At 45.0% G+C, this 23,744-nt stretch overlaps 1 protein-coding gene across 2 annotated transcripts in view; it reads left to right on the plus strand.

The window, feature by feature from the left end:
- Positions 1-23,744, plus strand: part of LOC311233705 (EH domain-binding protein 1-like protein 1) — a 66,613-nt gene that overhangs the window by 36,002 nt on the left and 6,867 nt on the right. For both annotated transcript variants that reach the window (XM_084320700.1, XM_084320701.1), the window contains exons 8-15: positions 188-529; positions 4,377-4,571; positions 6,144-6,620; positions 13,975-14,239; positions 14,462-14,616; positions 16,573-16,621; positions 17,585-17,915; positions 21,951-22,093. In XM_084320700.1, the coding sequence (XP_084176826.1) occupies positions 188-529; positions 4,377-4,571; positions 6,144-6,620; positions 13,975-14,239; positions 14,462-14,616; positions 16,573-16,621; positions 17,585-17,915; positions 21,951-22,093 (1,957 nt within the window). The remainder of the gene's footprint in view (positions 1-187; positions 530-4,376; positions 4,572-6,143; positions 6,621-13,974; positions 14,240-14,461; positions 14,617-16,572; positions 16,622-17,584; positions 17,916-21,950; positions 22,094-23,744) is intronic.

The following is a 23,744-nucleotide window of genomic DNA, read 5'->3' on the forward strand; positions in this document are numbered from 1 at the left end:
TGTCGTACTTCTAATTCTATGTGTGCGCTCTACCCGTCCTCTCCGTCGTGACCTCTCACACCACCAGCTTTGCAAAACACAAACTCACCGCGTCTCTGCCTGCTTTGTGCCCCTCCCAACGTTGTGACGTCTGACCTTTCACCTATGACCTCCCAAAGAGTTCTAATATATATCGCTCTGTCCCCAGTCCCGGCCACGCCCCTTCAGAGCTGATCATAGCCCCACCCCCTCCATGGCCCTTCTCTTGTCCAGAGAAACCCACCCCTCAGCAGTCCTCTACCAGTGTTGTGGCAGCATTTATCACCACTAAACAGCCATTGGTTCAGGAGAAAATGGACGTTAAAAAGCCAACCAATGAGACAGAGGGAGCAATGAACCCGTTTCTGGCTGATATGCCGCCATTGGCGGAGGCCGAGCTGGACTTTGATGACATCATCTTTGAGGCAGCAAAGCAGAGTGAAGGATCTGCGGGCCTGTTCCTGGAAGAGGAGGACTCCAGAGGGGGCACCATCAAAAGGTCTCCACTTGGGTGAGTAATACTGTACATACAGTACAACACACATGCATTAGGGTGACTAAACATCACAATTTGTGGCACACATTTGACCCCTTTGTCCCGCGTCCCGCAACAGAAGAGAATGTCCCACATTCCAATAAACTCATATAAAAAATTGTAATATATCAATTCGTATTGTTTTGTCGAGTTATTAATCACCAACCATGCACCGATGCCCTGCAAGTAGCCAAGGCTATACAACAGTGTCTCCCTACTTGTTTTGTCTCACTGGGACAGAGAGAGACACTGCTGGCTACTGAGTGTTGTCTTGTCTCACACAGTTTGAGTAACTACAGCAGTAGACTACAGTTTTCAGTAACTACAGCCCGGCACCTTCAGTTGCACTGACCTCTGCCGATGCGCTCTATCCAAGTTGTATATCAGCCTCTGCCACGTCAAAGGGAAGTGGAGATGGGAGCGACTGTAGGAGTGATGTTGGGAACACTGCTGAAGCCAGCTGGTCTTCTTCTTCCTAAAAGCTCATTTCTCTCTGACATGTCAAAAGTTGTATAAACATGCTCTTCATCAGAAGGCTCTAAGCAAACGCAGTCCAGCAAAAAATATTATTGCGAATGTTTTGGGAGAGGTAACATTAAGGCCCCCAGTAACAACTGTGAAGCTCCGTTGGTCGCCGGCATTACAGTTTGCGGTCGCCATTAGCCTGTTAATTAAATGAGTTAAAATGAACTCATCTAAACGGTTATATTTATAATATCAAATGCTTTATTCATTATGTAAACATTATTCTAGTTAGTTATATTTTAGAAGTATTCAGTATTACTTTACTGACCTGCAAATGTGGATTTGGTCACCCTAATATGCATGTATACACAATCATGCAAGCACACACACACACACACACACACACACACACACACACACACACACACACACACACACACACACGTTTAGGATTAAGGTCTATTGTCTGTTTGTCCTGCAGTCTTGAACAGAAAAAGGCCACTGAGGAAGCAGCGAGGGAGGAGGAGATGAGGAGGAGGGGGGAGCGGGAGGCGCAGAGGAAGCAAGGGGAGAGGGAGAGGATGAAGATAGAGGAGGAAGAGAGGAGGAAGAAAGAGGAGGAGCGAGAAAAGCTCTTGGAGGAGGAGCGGAAACTCATAAAGGAGAAGCAGGAGAACGAGGAGAGGAGGAGGGGAGAGGAGAAGAAGAGACTCCTGGAGGAGGAAGAAAAGAAGGAGAGGGAGAAGAAGAAGACAGAAGAAGAAGAAGAAGAAAGACTCTTGAAGGAGGAACGAGAGAAACACGAGAAGAGAGTGAGGGAGGAGGAGGAGAGGAGGAAGAGGGAGGAGGAGGAGAAGGAGAAGAGACGTGTAGAGGAAGAGGAGAGGAGGAAGAGAGAGGTGGAGAAGAGATGTGTGGAGGAAGAGGAGAGGAGGAAGAGGGAGGAGGAGGAGAGACGTGTGGAGGAAGAGGAGAAGAGGAAGAGGGAGGAGGAGAAGAAGAGAGTCATGGAGGAGAAGAAGAGAGTCATGGAGGAGAAGGAACAGCGCAGGAGGGTGGAGGAGGAGAGGAGGCTTGAGAAGGAGAGGCGGTTGAAGGAGATAAAAGAGGAGGAGGAGAAGAAGAGGTGTGTGGAGGAACAGGAGAGGAGGAAGAGGGAAGAGGAGGAGAAGCGACGTGTGGAGGAAGAGGAGAGGAGGAAGAGGGAGGAGGAGAAGAGACGTGTGGAGGAAGAGGAGAGGAGGAAGAGGGAGGAGGAGAAGAGACGTGTGGAGGAAGAGGAGAGGAGGAAGAGGGAGGAGGAGAAGAGATGTGTAGAGGAAGAGGAGAGGAGGAAGAGGGAGGAGAAGAGATGTGTAGAGGAAGAGGAGAAGAGGAAGAGGGAGGAGGAGAAGAGACGTGTGGAGGAACAGGAGAGGAGGAAGAGGGAGGAGGAGAAGAGATGTGTAGAGGAAGAGGAGAGGAGGAAGAGGGAGGAGAAGAGATGTGTAGAGGAAGAGGAGAAGAGGAAGAGGGAGGAGGAGAAGAAGAGAGTCATGGAGGAGAAGGAACAGCGCAGGAGGGTGGAGGAGGAGAGGAGGCTTGAGAAGGAGAGAAGTTTGAAGGAGATGAAAGAGGAGGAGGAGAAGAAGAGACGTATAGCGGTAGAAGAGAGGAGGAAGAGACAGGAGGAGAAGAGACGTGTGGAGGAAGAGGAGAGGAGGAAGAGGGAGGAGGAGAAGAGACGTGTAGAGGAAGAGGAGAGGAGGAAGAGGGAGGAGGAGAAGAGACGTGTAGAGGAAGAGGAGAAGAAGAAGAGGGAGGAAGAGGAGAAGAAAAGGGTCATGGAGGAGAATGAAAAGCGCAGGAGGGTGGAGGAGGAGACAAGACTTGAGAAGGAGAGATGGTTGAAGGAGATGAAAGAGGAGGAGGAGAAACGGCAAGAGGAGAATATACTTTTTGAGGAGCTGTGTAAGAAGAGGGAGGAAGATAAAAAGAGGCTCCTGGAGGAGGAGAAGAAGAAGAAGAAGGAGGAGCAGGAAAGACAGGAACAAGAAAAGGCAGAGAGGAGAAAAAGACAGGAGGAGGAAGAGGAGAGGAGGAAAGGGGAGGAACAAAGGGAGAAACTGTTGAGAGAGAAGGAGAAGGAACGACTCTTGGAGGAGCAAGAAAATGAGAAGAGGAGAAAGAGGGAGGAGGAGAGGAGGAGGACAGATGAGAAAGAGAAGGAGAGAGTCTTGAAAGAGGAGAAAGAAAAAGAGGAGTGTAGGATGAGAGAGGAGGAAGATAAGAAGGGGAGAGAAAAGGAGGAGAAAAGGCGTGTTGAGGAGGAGAGGGGGAAGGAGGAGGAGAGGCTCTTGAATGAGAGAAAAGAGAAAGAGAGGAAGAAAAAGGAGGAGGAGAAGAGAGTGGCAGAGGAGGAGATGAGAAATAGGCAGGAGAAAGAAAAAGAGAGACTCTTAAAGGAAGAGAAAGAGGAGATGAGAATGAGGGAGGAGGAAGATAGGAGAAAGAGAGAGGAAAAGAAACACCTTGATGAGGAGGCCAGGAGGAAGAGAGAAGAGAAAGAGAAGGAGGATCAGAGAACAAGAGAGGAGGAGGAGGAAAGGAGGAGGAGGGAAGAGAAGGAGAGAGTCCTGAGAGAAGAGGAAGAAAAGGAGGCACACACGATGAAAGAGGAGGAAGAGAAGGGGAAGAGAGAGGAGGAGAAAAGGTGTGTGGAGGAGGAGGAGAGGAAAAGAGAGGAGAAAGAGATGCTTTTGAAGGAGGAGAGAGAAAAGGAGAGGAGGGAGGAGAAGGAGAAGAGGAAGAGAGAGGCGGAGAAAATGCATGCGGAGGAGAGGAAAATGGAGGAGAAAGAGAGGCTTTTGAAGGAGGAGAGAGAAAAGGAGAGGAAGAGGAGGGAGGAGGAAGATAGGAGAGTGGCAGAGGAGGAAGAGAGGCATGAGAAAGAGAAGACGAGACTCTTGAAGGAGAAGAGAGAGAAAAGAGAGAGGAAACGGGAAGAGGAGAGGAAGAAGAGAGAGGAGGAGGAGATGGAGAGAAAGGAGAAAGACAGGGTGGAGGCAGGGAGACTCAAAGAGGAGGAAGAGAAGAGGAGGAGGAGGGGGGAGGAGGAGGAGGAGGAGAAAGCAGGTCTTCCCGTCTCCAGTCCAGAGGCCAACAGGTCTGATGAGGACAAGGAGAGGATGAGGTCTGAGGCACCTGTTTTCCTGGTTTCTCAGCTTGAACCTCCAGCAGACAAACATGCTAGTGATGTATCCATGTCCAGCCTCGCACACACACCTCCTCCCAGGTTCACATGCTCCCTGAAGGCTCCGAGCAGCGACACACACCCTGCACCACCCAGTGTCTCACACACCTCTGGCACTTCTCTCAGACTTCCTGCTCCTCCCCTGCCTCCCCCGGAAGAGACTGTCATCACACCCAAACGACCACCCTGGGCTCAAGAAGTCATCAGTCAGTCACAAAACAGGAACGGCAACATCCGCCAATCACAGGAAAGAAAGGCCGACGTGTCACTGGCTGACGGTGAACCAAGGCCCGCCTCCGCGGGAATGGAAACCAATGAGCGGTAAGTTACCGCATCGACCTAAGGAATAATACAACGTTGTGGCTGATTTTGCACATTTATTTTCATATTTGTTTTTTTGTTCTTTTTATCATGCAATAAAATCTGTCAAACAATCAAGCAATCACGCAATCATTGATTCTGACATATAAAGGTGCTAATAGATCAATCAATCAATCAATCCTCTTCATTGTGATGTAGTAGCCTTGACAGCAAGGTATCCATGTCACCGATAATTTGGGGCTGAATGTTGTGTTCCCTCTGCATTCATTTAAGACATATTAATGTCTTAAATAATGCTCAATGCATACAGAGGAGACACACCAGAAGCCATGCCAGCTGAGATCTAAATCTAATCAGAACTGAACTTTATAAACATTTCACTGATTTACAACTTTTACAAGTAATTTTTCACCGTTTCCTGCCCGTGAGATGTGTCAGGTCTCCACTGCAGTCCCGTCTGTTTGGGTGAACGTGATTGGTTCCCGGTGCTGTGATCGTCGCGCTTGAGGCTAGACGGCCACATGGCAAATTGTGTCTGGTGTGTCTTTACTGTTATGTTTGTGTTTCGTTATTGTCTCCACTTTATCTGCGTCTGTGTGTGTCTTCCACACCAACAGAGGGAATTGTCCACCCTCTGCTATTTGATAGTATTTCTGTGTTACCATATTTTACTGTAGGCCTAATTCTGCTGTATGTGCATTGTAATTCACCTCTCAAGCCCCGCCTTCTTTTCTTTCTCAACAACTGTTGTCCAAGGGAAACAGGGAAGCAACAGTTGTGATTGGAGGATCAATAAAAGAAGGCAGGGTTTGATAGGTCAATTGGCTGCTGCTCTGATGTTTTGTTTGGCTGAACTGCTGATCTTCTTGTTGTGTCAATCTGTCCATCATCACATTTCCCTTCCCGTCATCTTCCTCTTTTATTTCCCTCTCCCTCTTACTTTTCTCTCTTTCCTCCTAGCTTCCTCATCCTTCCTCCTCCTCCCACCACACGCCCACCTTCACTGATTTTCATCTCTCTCCTCCTCTTCTCCCTCCTCTTCTCTTTCTCTAACCAGTCTGGGGCAGCATGTCTCCGCAGTAAAGGAAGGCTCATTGTCAGCCGCTGTCGCCCTAGAAACAAACATGGCCGTCGCATCCGGTACACCCGACGGCCAATCTGGCCCCGCCGTTGTTCAGGACAAACCAATCACATTAGAGGCCCTGACGTTAGTCCCGCCCCCAAAGAAGCTTCCGGAAGCAGAGGTTCCTCTCTGGAGTGTTCTAGAGGGGAGAAGTAGGGAACACACGCGGCACAACTCCACCAAGGAGACTCTAATGCAGGAACATAAAGAACCTCTGGCCAGAGGGTAAGGAGAGACAAGGGGCCGTTCTTCTGTCTCGCAGCTTTGTCTTTCTGTTCGCTGCGTGACCGTTGTTCTTTTTTTCCCCCTAGCTGTGTGATGTGACTCGTTAGTCTGTTTGTCTGCTAGTTATAGCAACGCAGTAGTACCGAGAAACAATTAGCTCTGTAGTAACGTCAGCCACAAAGCAGCAACTCACGTATATCTCTCCTGTGCTTTTTGTCCCCCAGCCCACATGCACAAGAGACTGGTAACGGGCAGGAGCAACAGCCAATCGCTGCGGAGGAGGGCCCGGAGGTGCATCACGTCGTCTCGCTCCCTAGGGAACCCTGTCTGTCGACAGTTGAAGAGGAGCCCAAGGAGCCAGAAAGACCCGGCGTTGAACCAGCAATCTCTTTGGCGGTTTCCCCTAAACCAGCTCCGGGGCCGAAGCCACTACTGGCCACGGAACCAGAAGTGGAGTCAGAGTCAGGATCAGGAGCGCGGTCACCGGGAGAACCCCAAGTGGAACAAGCGGACCAGGAGCAAGCTCCCAGTGTGGCTGGTGACCAGGAGAGGATAACCAGTACGGAGCCTGGTAGTGAGGCTGAGAAGCCCCTATGGGCAGCTGTGGAAGAGACCACGGAGGAGAGAGACGGTCCTGCAGAGAGGGAGGAGGAGGAGGAGAAGGAGAAGAGTGAGGAGGAGAAGAGTGGTGTAGTAGGGGGGTGAGTCACTAAGGGTTCCATGGGACCCTTGAAGCACGGCGTGACTCACTTGTCTCTGTAGCTCTCAAACCAACCACCACGTGCACACATAGACACACATGCACGCACGCACAGACAGACATATACGCATACACGCGTACATGCTCACACACAGCACAAACACACACACACACACACAATATATACTAACATGAAGACACACGCTTACACACGCTTACACACACACACACACACACACACACACACACACACACACACACACACACACACACACACACACACACACACACAGACAGACAGACAGACAGACAGACAGACACACGCACACACACACACACACCTGCACATGCACACGCACGGCACACACACACACACACAATATATACTGTATATACATTAAGACACACGCTTACACACACACACAGCCACACACAGACAGACAGACACACACAGACACACACACTCTCACACACACACACACACACACACACAGACACACATCCACACAGGTCTCTCTGCCACACTGTAGCTTGAACGTGGCTTACTGTACTCACCAGCAGCTCCTAACCCGGCCGTGTGTGAAGCTCTCCTGTGAAGGTTTGTTCTCTGTGTGTCTCAGCCTCGTGGGGTTCTGCCCTCTGCTGCTCTGGCTGCTCAACTGATCACCCAAATGGCAGGGATTTCTTAAGAGCTTTTCTACTAGGAATCTCAAAGCTAGTTGAGTCTAGTATGAGTAACGTGTGTTTGTGTGTGTGTGTGTGTGCGTGTGTGTGTGCGCGCGTGTGTGTGTGTGTGTGTGTGTGTGCGCGTGTATATGTGCGTGTGTGTGTGTGTCTGTGTGTTTGTGTGTGTGTGTGTGTTTGTGTGTATATTTATGTCAGTACCCAGAACAGTGTACACACAGAAGTGTGTGTAGATGGACAGCAGCAGCAGAAGGAGGCTGGCTTCATATCAGCAGTATTTGGAGTGTTGTACAGAGTGAGTCTCTCGGGGTGAGTCTCTCTGTCAATCTGCCTGTCATGTTAACTGTTATTATTATATGATAAGACCGTGATATATCTGACCAGCTGGCCCCAAAACAAGATGAGAGTCCATTCTTCAATGTCTAGCAGAGAATATCTGATGTTAGCTATAGCGGTCGTCTGCCTATCTTATCGCCTCTCTGTCAGTCATCACGCTCTGCTCTCACCCGCAAGGCGTCAGATGCGGTCATACCTGTTCCTAAATGATCCTGGGGTGATACCTTGATGTCACTGGGTGGAACGTTTCAGGATTACACTCACTGCAACCAAGAATAATGATTCCGACAGTGTGCTTTGGAAGGGTACTTTGAAATAGACACCACGGTGCAAAAAAACATTTAGACAATCACAAGAACAGAAGGAATTCTGGTCAGATGAGATCATATATATATATATATATTAGGGATGTCCGATATTATCGGCCGATATCGGCAGTAAAATGTGATATCGGAAAATATCGGTATCGGTTTAAAAACAAAAAAAAACAATAACAATATTTGTTATATATATCCAGTGAAATTATTAGTTACCTGAAATTATTCAGTTTTTTGGACAGGGAAACCCTGCATATATCGGTATCGGTTGATATCGGTTGATATCGGTATCGGAAATTAAGAGTTGGACAATATCGGAATATCGGTATCGGTAAAAAAGCCAATATCGAGCATCCCTAATATATATACATACTGGGACACACATTACGATGCAATTACAAAAGGTACCCTCAGACATTATTCCATAGTTTGTTCTTAGTTTGTGTCCATACAATTGCACCAATAGAATATATGCTCACTGTATATAAAATGTGATTTAAATAAATAAACCATGCAAGTTGTCATTGAGTTAAAATATCACAGAATAGGGCACTTTGATCCTGCATCAAGGCACGGTATGGGTAGGAGCCATTGAGTGGAGCATGCTGTCCTATCTACTGTGGTCTCTGTTCACTGGACTGTGCCAGTCCCATCCCTGAGTTTCTGTTCCGTCTTTGTCCCTCCATCCCCTTAGCTTTGAGACACTGACCTCCCTCCTGTATTCAACTAGCCCGGATGCAGGTCAGCCATGTCCCTTTACGGTAGATGAAGGTCAACAGTGTCCCACAAAGGCAGACCTGGCCTTCCCGCGTCTCTCTGGAGTGGACATTCTGCCGCTCGCAGCCTTCTCTGACACAACGGAGGAACAGCCAATCGGTAAAAAGAACCTCTCTGGGGCTGAGTCATCATTGGCTCCTGAAGCAGAGACGGTGCCCTATGAGACACACGGGCTGAGTCTGGTGGCAAGTCTGAGACTGTCTGCTAGGCAGCACGAGAGAGAGAAAGAGGAGAGGGAGAGAAGAGGGGCAGAAAAGACAGAGATGCAGAAGGAGGGGAGGGAACAGAGAGAGAGTGTAGAGAGGGAGGAGAGAGACGGGAAGATGAGGGAAGAGACTGAGAGGAAGGAGAAAGAACAGGTGGAGAGAGAGAAAACAGAAAGGGAGAGAGAAGAGGTGGAGAAAAAGCAGGAGAACAGTTTGGAGGTGGCGAAGAAGTACAAGAAAGAGAAATTGGAGAAGACACAAGGGACACTTCCTGGTTTTGCATCAGAGCAGAACACTCAGGAAACAGCGCACAGCCAATCAAATGACTGGCCTCCACTGAAGGAGGCGGAACTAGAGGATATGGCGTATCATGAGGAGCGGCTGGAGGGCGACAGTGAGGGATCCGAACACAAAACTGATCCCAAATCAGTGGAAAGTATTCACCCCAATGCTGATGCCAAAACTGTCCTGAATGAACCACATCCAACTGGTATGGAGGAATCTAACGCTGGGGCCAGACCAAAAGTGAATAAGGTTGACTCCGGATCAAGCGAAATGAAAGACTGTAAACCTGCTGTTGTTGAAGCGCCGGATAAGCCTGGTCCAAGATCAGTTAAGAGAGAAAAGTCAAACCTGGCTGGCGCCATCCCAGTGTGGATGAGGGAATATGAGGAAGATGAGGGGGAGTATGAGAACGGACAGGAAGACCTTGGGACCATCTGGCTGGCCGAACCGTACATGGATGGGGAAGGGGGGTGAGTAGGGGGGATGAGAGGGGTGTGGAGGAAGAGGGAGGCAGGTGAATGCGTGTGTGAAACCTGAGCCCGATCCTTGAAGTTGTTCCTTTGCTCCTTACAATAACTGAGCCTTGAACTTATTGCAATTGCAGAGTATGAAGATCTCCACACTTACGGGTGCAGTGATTCTGTAGCCTTGTATTGGGGGTCCTCTTGTTGTGCAAATCTGTGTGTTGGCATGTGAATCGCATACATTTCTTCCCAAGCAACATCATCTGAGGTGTTGTTTGTGCAGGAAACCCTACTGCTCACAGCTGGGTTTTGTTATGAAGACTTATTAAGCACTGGTGACTGGTGTTTCCTGGTGTTACAAAGCATTCTGACCGGTGGTAATAAGGCATAATGACTATGTTATGAAGCATTGCTGCTGAAGGACACCTACTTTGATAGCCATTGTAGAAGCCCCCCCACTAGGGATGCAATGTTAAAGAGATTTTGATATACAGTATGATTATAGTCGGAGGAATTATCACTGTTTCACTGTATTACAATTATTATCCAGTAATTTCAAATGTTCCTATTTCTTTGGTCAAAGAAAGAAGTAGGTCTAGTTTTTGGCTAAAAGTGAATCTAAAAAATATAGAATACTGTAGACTATAGATACCGTAACTTCTAAAATGCTTACGGTTAATTAACCATGATGTTTTTAAATCATGGTTGATAGTGAAATCGTTTAATGCTTGCATCCCTACCCGTCCCCCTCTCCGCTGCAGTGGGACTTCTCAAATCAGTCCTCGTGGGGGTCCGTGACAGGAACAGAAACAGCAGTGCATGTTAGAAGGTGGGATCTCTGCGATGGCTACATTTGTGTCTATGTTTCTGTCAATGGCTACACAGTAGCTGTCACTCGTGGTTTGTTCAGTGATTTCTACTACTACTACTACGTACTACATGGCATGGATGGATTGCACCACCTTGGCTGGGTCAGTAGTGGGTCGTGCTGCTGAAAGGTTTGAGCATGACTTTGCCTCATGGCTAGATTGTGAGTCTGTATTCTTCAGAAGGCGTATTGATGCTGGGTGAACTAGAGCATGGTTAGGACCTTGTGGTTGGATCAGTGGTTGATGCTGTTTTAAACTACAGTAGTCTATTATTATATTTGGGTCCACGGTTAACCTCCCTCTCTATCTGCAGCTCAGATCATCCGTCCTGCAAAACCCCTGCTGCTACGCAGGAACCCTTCTACCTCTCTCTGTCCTCCAATTACTGCCCCCAAAGCCAGGGCCCTGCTGGCAATCAACCAAACAAATTTGAAGACTCTGGGTCACCAACCAATCAGGTAGCCCCTCCTCACCATGGCAACGGGAAGTCCCTCCCTCACCCTGTGCCTAAACAGGAACTGGGAATCAGTGAGACGACCAATAATATGAAACCTGCACCACTCTGTGGAGAGGAACACAAACAGCCAGACACGGGGCAAAGAGATGACGTTGCTAACATCGGCATGGAAACCGATAGCGCTCTGGTGAAAATGGATAATCAGGCGGGAGATGAGCCGGTCCAATCCTCTGTGTTGCCCTATCCTCTGCCCCACATGACAACCACCGCCAACATACACACCGACTTACAAACCAGCACGACACATACTGATGTACAAACCGCCAACATACACACTGACTTACAAACAGCACACACTAATATACAAACCATCAATATACACATGGAGCCACAGACCAGCGGAACACATACTGATATAAAAACCATCAAGATACACACTGACTCACAAACCAGCACTAATATACAAACCATCAACATACACATGGGGTCACACACTGACATGCATGCACCCAAAAGTGTAGCAATGCAGCCTGATATTCACACAGACACAAACTATTTCAATAATCCCAGTAAAGACATCACCAGCACACCAAAGAGTGGCAGTCTACACACTACTGACACATACACTAACAAAACAACAGTCACACACACCGAAACACGTACTTCTGAGTTCAACCTTCTCACAGGGGACGAGCAGCTCCAAGAGGAGGAGAGGTTCTTATTGGCCAGACTCTTTCAAATGACTTGTGACGCATCGCCTCTCCTCATGCGTCATCGTGGTAAGAAACGCCTCATCCCTGACCCCTATGACATCAACTATGACACCCTAGAGCCCAATAGCCAATCAGAAGAATCCAACACTGAGGCAGGAACTGTAGCTGTTTGGAACACTGCTGTCAAAGGTCAGCACTCGATTGTTTCACGCTTCCTTGCCCAGGAGGAACATTTGTCATTGGCCAAAGTTGTGGAGGAAGAGGAGGGGCTAAAACAGGATGTAAAGGAGCAAACGTAAGTCAGCAGGGTAACATCCGCCCATGCTGCCCTAGACAGTGCCGTCTGCCGTGCTTCTCCAGCCTTGTAATGTGTGGGTGTGTGTGTGTGTTTGTGTGTGTGTGTGTGTGTGTGTGTGTGTATGTGTGTTTGTTTGTGTGTGTGTCACCTATCATTGTCAGAGTGCAAGGCATGTCTGTATAGTGTGAAGATATAGTGTTGTCATATATAATATAAAAGAATTGTTGGCATATAAAATACTGTATATAATTTATTTTCTTTTTTTTACGGTAAATGTGCAAATTTGCACATTTCCCAGGCTGGTTGGTGAATGTGAGATATTTGAGGCCAATAATCCGTTAATGAGGCTCTAATACAGTGAACACTTAACCTTAACCTCACTGGACATGTCACGCCTGACCTCTAACCTAAAATAGAGATGACTTGTTGAAATACAGCAAACAGGTGATTGAAATCCTAATCTGTTTAAAAAAAAAAAAGGCTACTCATCAAAAACTAAACGCGCACTCACCATGCCCTGGACATGGGCACAGGAGGTCATTAAAAGGATCCTTGCCCGGCTGTGGTGCATTTTCCTCCTACATATATTACCATAACATATATACAGTATATATACACGTATACATAAAAATGTGTCCCTCAACATAAAAACATGGGATATTTAAGGTTAAAAAGTATTTTTTGCTCTAACAAATCAAAATAAATAAATAATTCTGCATCTGCTCGTTTTTTTTTGTTTTGTTTGTATTTGTCGATAAAGCTACGATCAAACTGTATGAGGTGGCTCTCTGTGGAACACGAGGAGCACACGTTTTGCTCACTCTGTGGAATGTTGTTGTCAATAAAGCTGTGTTGCTGTCGTGATTCTGTCCCCATCTAACCAGAGCTCTAACACAACGCCGCTATCAGCTTGTCTACTGTAGTCCTATCCAGACTTACAGGAAGTGACCTGCAAGCTTGCATGTCCGCCAAGCATGTTCACCCGTTCAGACATCGCTGACACTTATAAACAAGCCTTCCCCATTGCTTGTATCCTTTTGGCAAGCAACCTTCCCTTCCGCGTTGCTCTGATTGGCCGAGCGCGCGCATGGGCCGCGATGAGCCCCTCGGCCAGGCAGGAGTACTAGACTCGAGTTGGCCTGGTTTGTACAGATGGAAGTATTGATTTTTCGCCGTAACGAATCATTGAGGGAATGTACCGTTGGCTGGAATGTGTTGTTTCTTTGCACATATGTTGGATTGTGTGGTTGGTTTGTCATGACAAACCAATGGGGAGTCGCGAATTAACCGGTGGTTGTCCTATTGTATTGGCATAGCTACAACAACACACAGTGGCGTTGATGTGGTTACATGCATCGTTGTTTGTAATGAACGGTGGGGCTAATCGAAAGGACTGGACACGGACAAGTTAAACTAACCTAAAGTTAGTTGTTCACCAACAATCTACAGACACCAACAAACACAGAACCGGACTGTTATATTAAATTAATTGATTGCTGTTTAACTTGTCCGTGTCCAGTCCTTTCGATTGGCCCCACCGTTCATTGTAAACAATGATGCATGTAATTGTATTGGCGTTGCTGTGTGTTGTTGTAGCTATGTTGATGTGGTGGGATGACCACCGGTTAATTCGTGATTTTTTGTTGGTTTGTCATGACAAACCAATTACATGGTCCAACATGTGTGTAGAGAAACAGCATATTCCAGTTAACGGTATATTTTTTTGGTGATTCGTTGCGGCGAAATAAGTGCCTCCATTTGTATAAATTGGGTTGGCTCGAGTTTGGTATTCCTGCCTGGCTGAGGGGTTTGCCTTGGCTCGTGCTTGTGCGCGCGCTCGGCCAATCGGAGCAACGCGGAAGGGAAGGTTGCTTGCCGAAAGGATACAAGCTTCCCCATTCACTCCTGACTTGCTTTTGTCTCTTTTTGTGCATCTTCCGTTCTCTTAGGCCAACCGACGAGCCTGATGAAGGAAGGACGAAAGCTGTGCAGCCGACAGAAGTGCTGTTGCCATCCGGGCGCTCAGACAATCTTGCTTCTACCACAGAAACCAATGACAACACTGAACATGTCCCACCCCTTACCTCGGCATCCAATGGAGAGCCTACGGCAGAGGAGCCCGCCAATACCAGCACTCCTTCCCAGCGCAGCAAGAGGAAGACTCCTCCCCCTCCCGTGGTCAGAGAGGAGGCTGATGGGAAGGATGACGCAGAGGTAGCTGTGTATATATGCAGAGTCACACTTAAACACACGCACAGACACACACACACACACACAGACATATACACACATATACACACACACACACACACACACACACAGAGACACATACACACAGAGACACATACACACACACACATTACATTATGTCTGTCCATGTTCCCATGATCCCATCCCTTCCTCCTCTCACTCTCTCTCACTCTTCTCACTCTCCAGGGTCCAGGCCTGGTGACCTCCACTCAATCTCTGCTCCAGTGGTGCCAGGATGCCACGCAAGGTCACCAAGGGATAAAGATCACCAACTTCAGCACGTCCTGGAGGAACGGCCTGGCCTTCTGTGCCATCCTGCATCACTTCCACCCAGAAAAGATGTAATATATATATATTAGGGGGGGGGGGGGGGGGGTATAAAGGGTATAAATAGATCTATCTATCTATCTATCTATCTATCTATCTATCTATCTATCTATCTATCTATCTATCTATCTATCTATCTATCTATCTATCTATCTATCTATCTATCTATCTATCTATCTATCTATCTATCTATCTATCTATCTATCTATCTATCTATCTATCTATCTATCTATCTCTATCTATCTATCTATCTATCTATCTATCTATCTATCTATCTATCTATCTATCTATCTATCTATCTATCTATCTATCTATCTATCCAATCCAACTTTATTTATAAAGCGCTTTACAGTAACAGCCACAGGGGCACTAAAAAACTATAAGCAGCAATAAAAATAGATAAAAGAACAAGAGTGCTAAAAAGGGAAGAAAAAATAAACAGAGGCAACAATACAAATTAAAATAGATAAGACTACTTTTTTTTATCCACTTTTTCTCCTCTTTTTCTATTTTTTATTAGATTTTTTATCCCAATTTAGCCGTGCCAATTCTCCCCTCCCCTGTCTTGAACGTTGCTCGCATATGCCCCCCACTGGCCAGTTGTAGGGAGGATAGAAGCCTTTGCATCACGTGTCCCCTCCGATACACGAGGAGGCAGCCTGTCACATCTTTTCACCTGCCAGCGCGGACTCTCATTGGCGAGGTGTAACGTGTGGGAGGCTCACACTACTCCCGCCATTTTCCTGTCTCTGCTGTGCAGGCATCCCCCAACCGACCTGTAGGAGTCGCTGTCCACAACGTCCAGATTACCACCCATCGACTTCCACCCGCTACCTCTGCCAATTGAGTTAGTATGACGGCTGGCCCAAGCCGGAGGCAACGCAGACAGCCGGAGTCGAACCCGGTGTCTCTTGCGTTGGTGACGAGCGCAATGTCCGCTGCGCCACCCAGCCGCCTAGATAAGACTACTTAAAAGTATTTAAAAGCAAAGGACACAGTAACAAAATGATACAACAATAACACAATAAAACAATAAAATCATAAAATCAACAAGCTACATGGTGTCGAAAGCCAGAGAGAAAAGGTGGGTCTTAAGGAGGCCTTTGAAACGGGGTAGTGATGAGGCCTAATCTGCAGTGGCAGCTCGTTCCACATTTTGGGGGCGACAACGGAGAAGGCACAGTCCCCCCTGAGCTTACGCCTAGTTGTAGGCACTACTAGGAGCAGCTGGTCAGCTGACCTGAGAGAGCGGGAAGGTGTATAGACCTGCAACAGCTCAGAGAGGTAGGGTGGGGCAAGGTCATGAAGAGCTTTAAAAGCAAATAAAATAATTTTTTTTATTAATCCTAAAATGCATGGGGAGCCAGTGGAGTGAGGATAGAATCGGTGAGATGTGCTCATGTTTACGAGTGCCAGTTAAAAGTGCCAGTTAAAAGTGCCAGTTAAAAGCCTAGTAGTCACAAATGCATGGATTACTGCTTCAAAATGCTGCGCCTGTAGCATGGGCTTCATTTTGGCCAGCTGCCTCAACTGGCTTGACTTTACCACAGCCTTGATCTGGCTGTCAAATCTAAGGTCCGGGTAATTTTTCACACCTAGGTTCTTCACGATCGGTTTGACATGTTGTGCCAGCGAACCCAGATCTAGTAGTGGGGTCACAGAGGGGCCATCAAATACCATGACCTCCGTCTTTTTATCATTCAAATTGTAATAATAAATATCTATCTATTTAAATATCTATCTATCTATCTATCTATCTATCTATCTATCTATCTATCTATCTATCTATCTATCTATCTATCTATCTATCTATCTATCTATCTATCTATCTATCTATCTATCTATCTATCTATCTATCTATCTATCTATCTATCTATCTATCTATCTATCTATCTATAGATGTGTTCTAGAAATGTTCTAAGCATGTTCTGATTGTGTTTTAACCACTGTGTTCTCTTTCTGTCTCACAGAGATTTTGACCAGCTGGATCCTCATGACATCAAGCTCAACAACAAAAAGGTAAGAGGACAAGACTTTTATACATTATTGTGTACTGTATTTACCTGTATCAGCTATTACGTAACAGACAACCATTTAAAAATGCCTCATGTTTTCATGCACACAATATAAAAGATCTAATATAAACTAGTGCTGTCAGGCGATCATTTTTTTTTTTATCTAATTAATTACAGGATTTGTAATTAATTAATCAATCTAATTAATCGCATTTTAATCGCATTTAACCATTTTAGGCCTGATATTCTATATTCTATAATCATATTTCAAATAGCATGTGTCCGGATGGCAGAATTCAGTACTGTATCTACAAAACCTTCTGTTTAATCATCTTCCATTTACTTAGATTTTTCAGGTCTGGTCCATTTTAGCATGGTGTTATTCACAGTCAAAAATAAAACGTTTTTTATTGATATTCTCATTTGGTTCATTACAATTTACCCAAGCCTAGTAACAGACAGTATTTCTGACACTGGGAATACATTCCCTGAGATCCATAGATGTCCCTATAAACAGATACCAATAACATGCAAATGGTCCATATAAAAAAAACGTCTGTATTCTACGTTCTTATGGAATGAATGAGATAAAAAACATGTAAAAAAAATTTTTTTAATTAAATTAATTTTGAGTTAATTTTCATAATGCGATAATTTGCTGTTTAATTAATTAATCGAATTAACGCGATAAACCGACAGCTCTAATATAAACATAAAGTAACATATAGGACACTATAAACATAAAGTAACATAGGACACAATGTACACACACAATATACAGGACTATAATACAATATAGACAGTAGCTAAAAATGAAAACACACTGAAGATGCGCACACCACATCCCTCAAATTATAGACTGTATTGTTGTTGTTGTTGTTGTTGTTGTTGTTGTTGTTGTTGTTGTTGTTGTTGTTGTTGTTGTTGTTGATGATGATGTTGGTGTTGTTATTTTGACCTTCATCAGGCATTTGATGGCTTGGAGGCGCTGGGCATCTCTCGTCTGCTGGAGCCCTCTGACATGGTCCTCCTGTCCGTCCCCGACCGGCTCATAGTGATGACTTACCTCAGCCAGATACGCTCGTACTTCACCCACCAGGAGCTGCTCGTGCTGCAGATAGAACAGAACAGCAGCCAGTCCAGTTATGGCTTCGCGTCCACCGGCCCCGCCCCTAGTAATCTCGATGCGGCTGCTTTCTGTATGGCCAGGTTGCAAGAAGGGGCGGGGTTAAGCCTGGAAGAAGGAGGGAGCACTACACTGGTTGTCCCGCCTCCTAGGACCAAACGATTGGCCAAAGGTATTGGCCCCACTGTGCTACTTTTGACTACTTTAAACATGCTGCTTGTCTGTTTTAGCGCTGGCCCCTGTAAGACATGTTATTATGTCCTATTCAAGGTCTGTAGGTGTCCTTGACCCCTGGCCCCTATAAGACATGTTATTATGTCCTTTCCAAGGTCTGTAGGTGTCCTTGACCCCTGGCCCCTATAAGACATGTTATTATGTCCTTTTCAAGGTCCGTATGGGTCTTTTTAAGGGTGCTTTTTAAAGGGAAGGTTAAACTATTTTGGATGTACATAAAGTTTTTCTCTCACTTACCGACCAGTTGTTATCCATGACAGCTGTAGTTTAAAGTTTTGCTGTTTCCACAGAGGCCATTAGACTAGTGACTTACTCTAGACTAGTCACTTACTCTGGACTAGTGACTTACTCTAGACTAGTGACTTACTCTGGACTAGTGACTTACTCTAGACTAGTCACTTACTCTAGACTAGTGACTTACTCTGGACTAGTCACTTACTCTAGACTAGTGACTTACTCTAGACTAGTCACTTACTCTAGACTAGTGACTTACTCTGGACTAGTCACTTACTCTAGACTAGTGACTTACTCTAGACTAGTGACTTACTCTGGACTAGTGACTTACTCTGGACTAGTGACTTACTCTAGACTAGTCACTTACTCTAGACTAGTGACTTACTCTGGACTAGTGACTTACTCTAGACTAGTCACTTACTCTAGACTAGTCACTTACTCTGGACTAGTGACTTACTCTAGACTAGTCACTTACTCTGGACTAGTCACTTACTCTAGACTAGTCACTTACTCTGGACTAGTGACTTACTCTAGACTAGTCACTTACTCTAGACTAGTCACTTACTCTGGACTAGTGACTTACTCTAGACTAGTGACTTACTCTGGACTAGTCACTTACTCTGGACTAGTGACTTACTCTAGACTAGTGACTTACTCTGGACTAGTGACTTACTCTAGACTAGTGACTTACTCTAGACTAGTGACTTACTCTAGACTAGTGACTTACTCTAGACTAGTGACTTACTCTAGACTAGTGACTTACTCTGGACTAGTGACTTACTCTAGACTAGTGACTTACTCTGGACTAGTCACTTACTCTGGACTAGTGACTTACTCTGGACTAGTGACTTACTCTGGACTAGTGACTTACTCTGGACTAGTGACTTACTCTGGACTAGTGACTTACTCTGGACTAGTGACTTACTCTGGACTAGTGACTTACTCTGGACTAGTGACTTACTCTAGACTAGTGACTTACTCTAGACTAGTGACTTACTCTAGACTAGTGACTTACTCTGGACTAGTGACTTACTCTGGACTAGTGACTTACTCTGGACTAGTGACTTACTCTGGACTAGTGACTTACTCTAGACTAGTGACTTACTCTAGACTAGTGACTTACTCTAGACTAGTGACTTACTCTAGACTAGTGACTTACTCTAGACTAGTGACTTACTCTGGACTAGTGACTTACTCTGGACTAGTGACTTACTCTGGACTAGTGACTTACTCTGGACTAGTGACTTACTCTGGACTAGTGACTTACTCTGGACTAGTGACTTACTCTGGACTAGTGACTTACTCTGGACTAGTGACTTACTCTAGACTAGTGACTTACTCTGGACTAGTGACTTACTCTAGACTAGTGACTTACTCTAGACTAGTGACTTACTCTAGACTAGTGACTTACTCTAGACTAGTGACTTACTCTAGACTAGTGACTTACTCTGGACTAGTGACTTACTCTAGACTAGTGACTTACTCTGGACTAGTCACTTACTCTGGACTAGTGACTTACTCTGGACTAGTGACTTACTCTGGACTAGTGACTTACTCTGGACTAGTGACTTACTCTGGACTAGTGACTTACTCTGGACTAGTGACTTACTCTGGACTAGTGACTTACTCTGGACTAGTGACTTACTCTAGACTAGTGACTTACTCTAGACTAGTGACTTACTCTAGACTAGTGACTTACTCTGGACTAGTGACTTACTCTGGACTAGTGACTTACTCTGGACTAGTGACTTACTCTGGACTAGTGACTTACTCTAGACTAGTGACTTACTCTAGACTAGTGACTTACTCTAGACTAGTGACTTACTCTAGACTAGTGACTTACTCTAGACTAGTGACTTACTCTGGACTAGTGACTTACTCTGGACTAGTGACTTACTCTGGACTAGTGACTTACTCTGGACTAGTGACTTACTCTGGACTAGTGACTTACTCTGGACTAGTGACTTACTCTGGACTAGTGACTTACTCTAGACTAGTGACTTACTCTGGACTAGTGACTTACTCTGGACTAGTCACTTACTCTGGACTAGTGACTTACTCTAGACTAGTGACTTACTCTGGACTAGTGACTTACTCTGGACTAGTGACTTACTCTAGACTAGTGACTTACTCTGGACTAGTGACTTACTCTAGACTAGTGACTTACTCTAGACTAGTGACTTACTCTGGACTAGTGACTTACTCTGGACTAGTGACTTACTCTGGACTAGTGACTTACTCTAGACTAGTGACTTACTCTGGACTAGTGACTTACTCTGGACTAGTGACTTACTCTAGACTAGTGACTTACTCTGGACTAGTGACTTACTCTGGACTAGTGACTTACTCTGGACTAGTGACTTACTCTTGAAAGAACCTGGCGTGTTCGTTGATTGCTGCAACGGTGGGACAAGGGTTGAATACACACACAGGTGGTTAAATATAATTATAAGATTGAGACAAAGTCAGATTTCAGAATATAACAAAGGATGATTCATTCTAAGTCACACAAGTAAAGGATTCCACCGCAAGTGGTGTCACGCAGGAGGTCCACAGGTGGCATGAGGAGCCGGTGGAGTGAGGAGCAGTGACAAACAGCAGGTTATATACCTGTAGAACTCTTCCCCTAAAGTAGTTTCACTTTTGATACGTACTGCTAGATGATTGATCAATAAAGTGAGGAGGTAATGGTAGTTCATGCCCTAAGAGGGTGGTGAAGTAGCGTTTGAGTATATTACAGAGTACAGATTACAAAGTACTCTAGTATAAGAGTACGAGTCCTTGAGCTTTTAGTTTGTCCTGGTATTTATGCTACATGTAATAGTGTCGTCATGCCTTTAAACAATGGTGCTTTATAGGATATCAGCTTGTCTGCAATAGGAGTGCAGATGTTTCTGCACTCCCTGCGAGAATACACACAGATAACGTGTTCTCAGCAGATTTCCAATGAATGGGAGTTTGTACAGAACAGCTTCAAGGCACTATGAGTTATGTACAACAAGGCCTTCACTCCTGGGCAGAATGGATACTTTACTGGGTGAGATTCCCTCAAGAGGCGCTTTTAATACAATGGCATGCAATGGCAAAAAATTTAATAACACTAAAATAAGACTTTAAAAAAGAACAAATACAATTATAAAAAAAGAATACATAAAACAATGATAACAATGATAATAAAATATTTAAGTAAAAATAATAGAAATAAAGACAAATAAGACAATAAAATAAAGATAATAATTGATTTAAAAGCTATTTTAAAAAGGTAAGTTTTGAGCAGTGCCAACCGATTGTGCTGAAGTACAGTATAGTATCTTTTTACAGTAGACATACAGTATAGTATATTTCTACAGTAGATGTACAGTATAGTATATCTTTACAGTAGAAGTACAGTATGGTATCTGTTTACAGTAGAAGTACAGTATAGTATCGTTTTACAGTAGACATACAGTATAGTAGATATTCACTTGTCTTCTGAGATCTGAGATCTTCTGAGATAATTGTTGAATAGATAACAAATGTTACACAATAGTTACACAAATGTTCTAGAATGTTTGATTATGACATCATACTGTGACATCACAACGGAACATCATACTGTGACATCACAACAGAACATAATTATTTGAGCATTCAATATGATCCCTATATAGAGAGAAGAATGTGCCTTTAGCTCCATCCAAATTAATATTGTTGTTAATATTATCATAATATTGAATACTGTGCCTGTTTATCTTTTCAGGGGAGGTCTCAATCACCCCAATCCCACCACCGAGGACGGCCGCCAAGGCAGGCAAGTCAGCACTGACTCAGGTGAAAGATGCAGACCTGGTGAGGAGGAGGAGGAGGACGATGAGCGAGAGCATGGATGAAGGAGATGACCAGGTACACGTTCTCTCCTCTTGTCCAAAGATGTACAGCAGGTTTGGTCGTTCAACATTGACAAGGCATTTTACTAAATAACTAAAACACTGGCACCATCTATCTATCTATCTATCTATCTATCTATCTATCTATCTATCTATCTATCTATCTATCTATCTATCTATCTATCTATCTATCTATCGATCTATCGATCTATCGATCTATCTATCTATCTATCTATCTATCTTTTTTTGATCAATTTTCTTTTATTATTAATTACATGAAACAAGACAACACATTAACCACAATCACAATACACAGAACTTCACAGGAAAATAACAAAAACAATAATAATACAGAAATAACAATTTATAAATTATAAAGACAAAAAGAAAAGAAAATAGAGTTCAACCTTTTTAAATTTTTACATTTCAAGGGGTGCTATCTAATAAATGACCAAATAGTAAGGTAAGGTAAGGTAATTTATTTATATAGCACGTTTAAAAGCACAAGAGCGAACCAAAGTGCTGTACAGTCAAAGCTTAAAATCAATGTCCTAATATAAAATACACAAATACAAAAATACAAAAAGGCACAGCAGGACAAGACAGTACATTCAGAGAGTAGGACAGTAGGACAACACACGAATAGGGGAACACAAAGTACAGTAGCACACAGGGGACAGAGGAGCATAAGAAGAGATACAATAGTGAAGAAATAGCTAAATAGCTGCCCCCCAATAAAATCCCCAGTTAAATTCAAGACATAACAAAAGACAAGACAGACAAGACATTTCCTCCTCCCCCTCCCATGAGACCGCCGGACTCCCCCGATCAAGCACCCCAACCCCGCTCAGCCGCACACGGCGGTCCTGACCTTCTCAGCTGCTGCGAACCACAGGTCAATCCCAGCCTGCCCCACCCCAATCACCCGCGCCGTGGATATCTCAAGATAAATCACATCCAACAGTGTTAGGGACCAGTTAATCACTGAGCTTCTCAGGCTCCTTCCACCCACCTCAATGCTATTAGCTTCTTCGCTGCTGTGACGCCCGCTAGGACAACCCTTTTCAGTTGTACGGACGCGGGTAGTGTTGTTATATCGTTCAGGAGTAGCGTAACAGCTGTGAATGGGATAGTTAAGCCACACAGATCTGAAAGTTTGTCCGTTATTGACATCCAGAAGCGGGCCACTGGTGGGCAATCCCAATACATATGCATATAAGTGCCAGTGGCCTTTTGAGAGCACAAAGTGCACCGAGAGTCGGTTAGCAGTCCCATAGCAATTAGATTCCTAGGTGTAAGATAGGTCCTATGAATATAATTAAAATTAATTTGCTGGTGATTGGGGTTGCGGGAAGACAATGCCACATTTGCCCAAACATCATCCCAGTCAAACTCGGGGTCCAACTCCGGGATATCCACACGCCAGATTGTATCCAATGATACATTTTTATACGTGGATTGAATTAAGAGCGTATAAAAGTCTGAGACAAACCCTCTGGAGGTCGACCTGTCCACTATGAGCCTGAGGAAGGGGTGTGGGTGCAAAGCTTGAGCCCACGGCACGCCATGCGCCCTCAGCGCTGACCTTAGTTGAAGGTAAAGAAAGAAGGACTCGCCGGGAAGATCATAAAATTCTCTTAAGTCGTGAAACGCACGGAGGCCGTTCT

Source organism: Notolepis coatsorum (genome assembly GCF_963971535.1).
Source record: "Notolepis coatsorum genome assembly, chromosome: 8".
NCBI lineage: Eukaryota > Metazoa > Chordata > Actinopteri > Aulopiformes > Paralepididae > Notolepis > Notolepis coatsorum.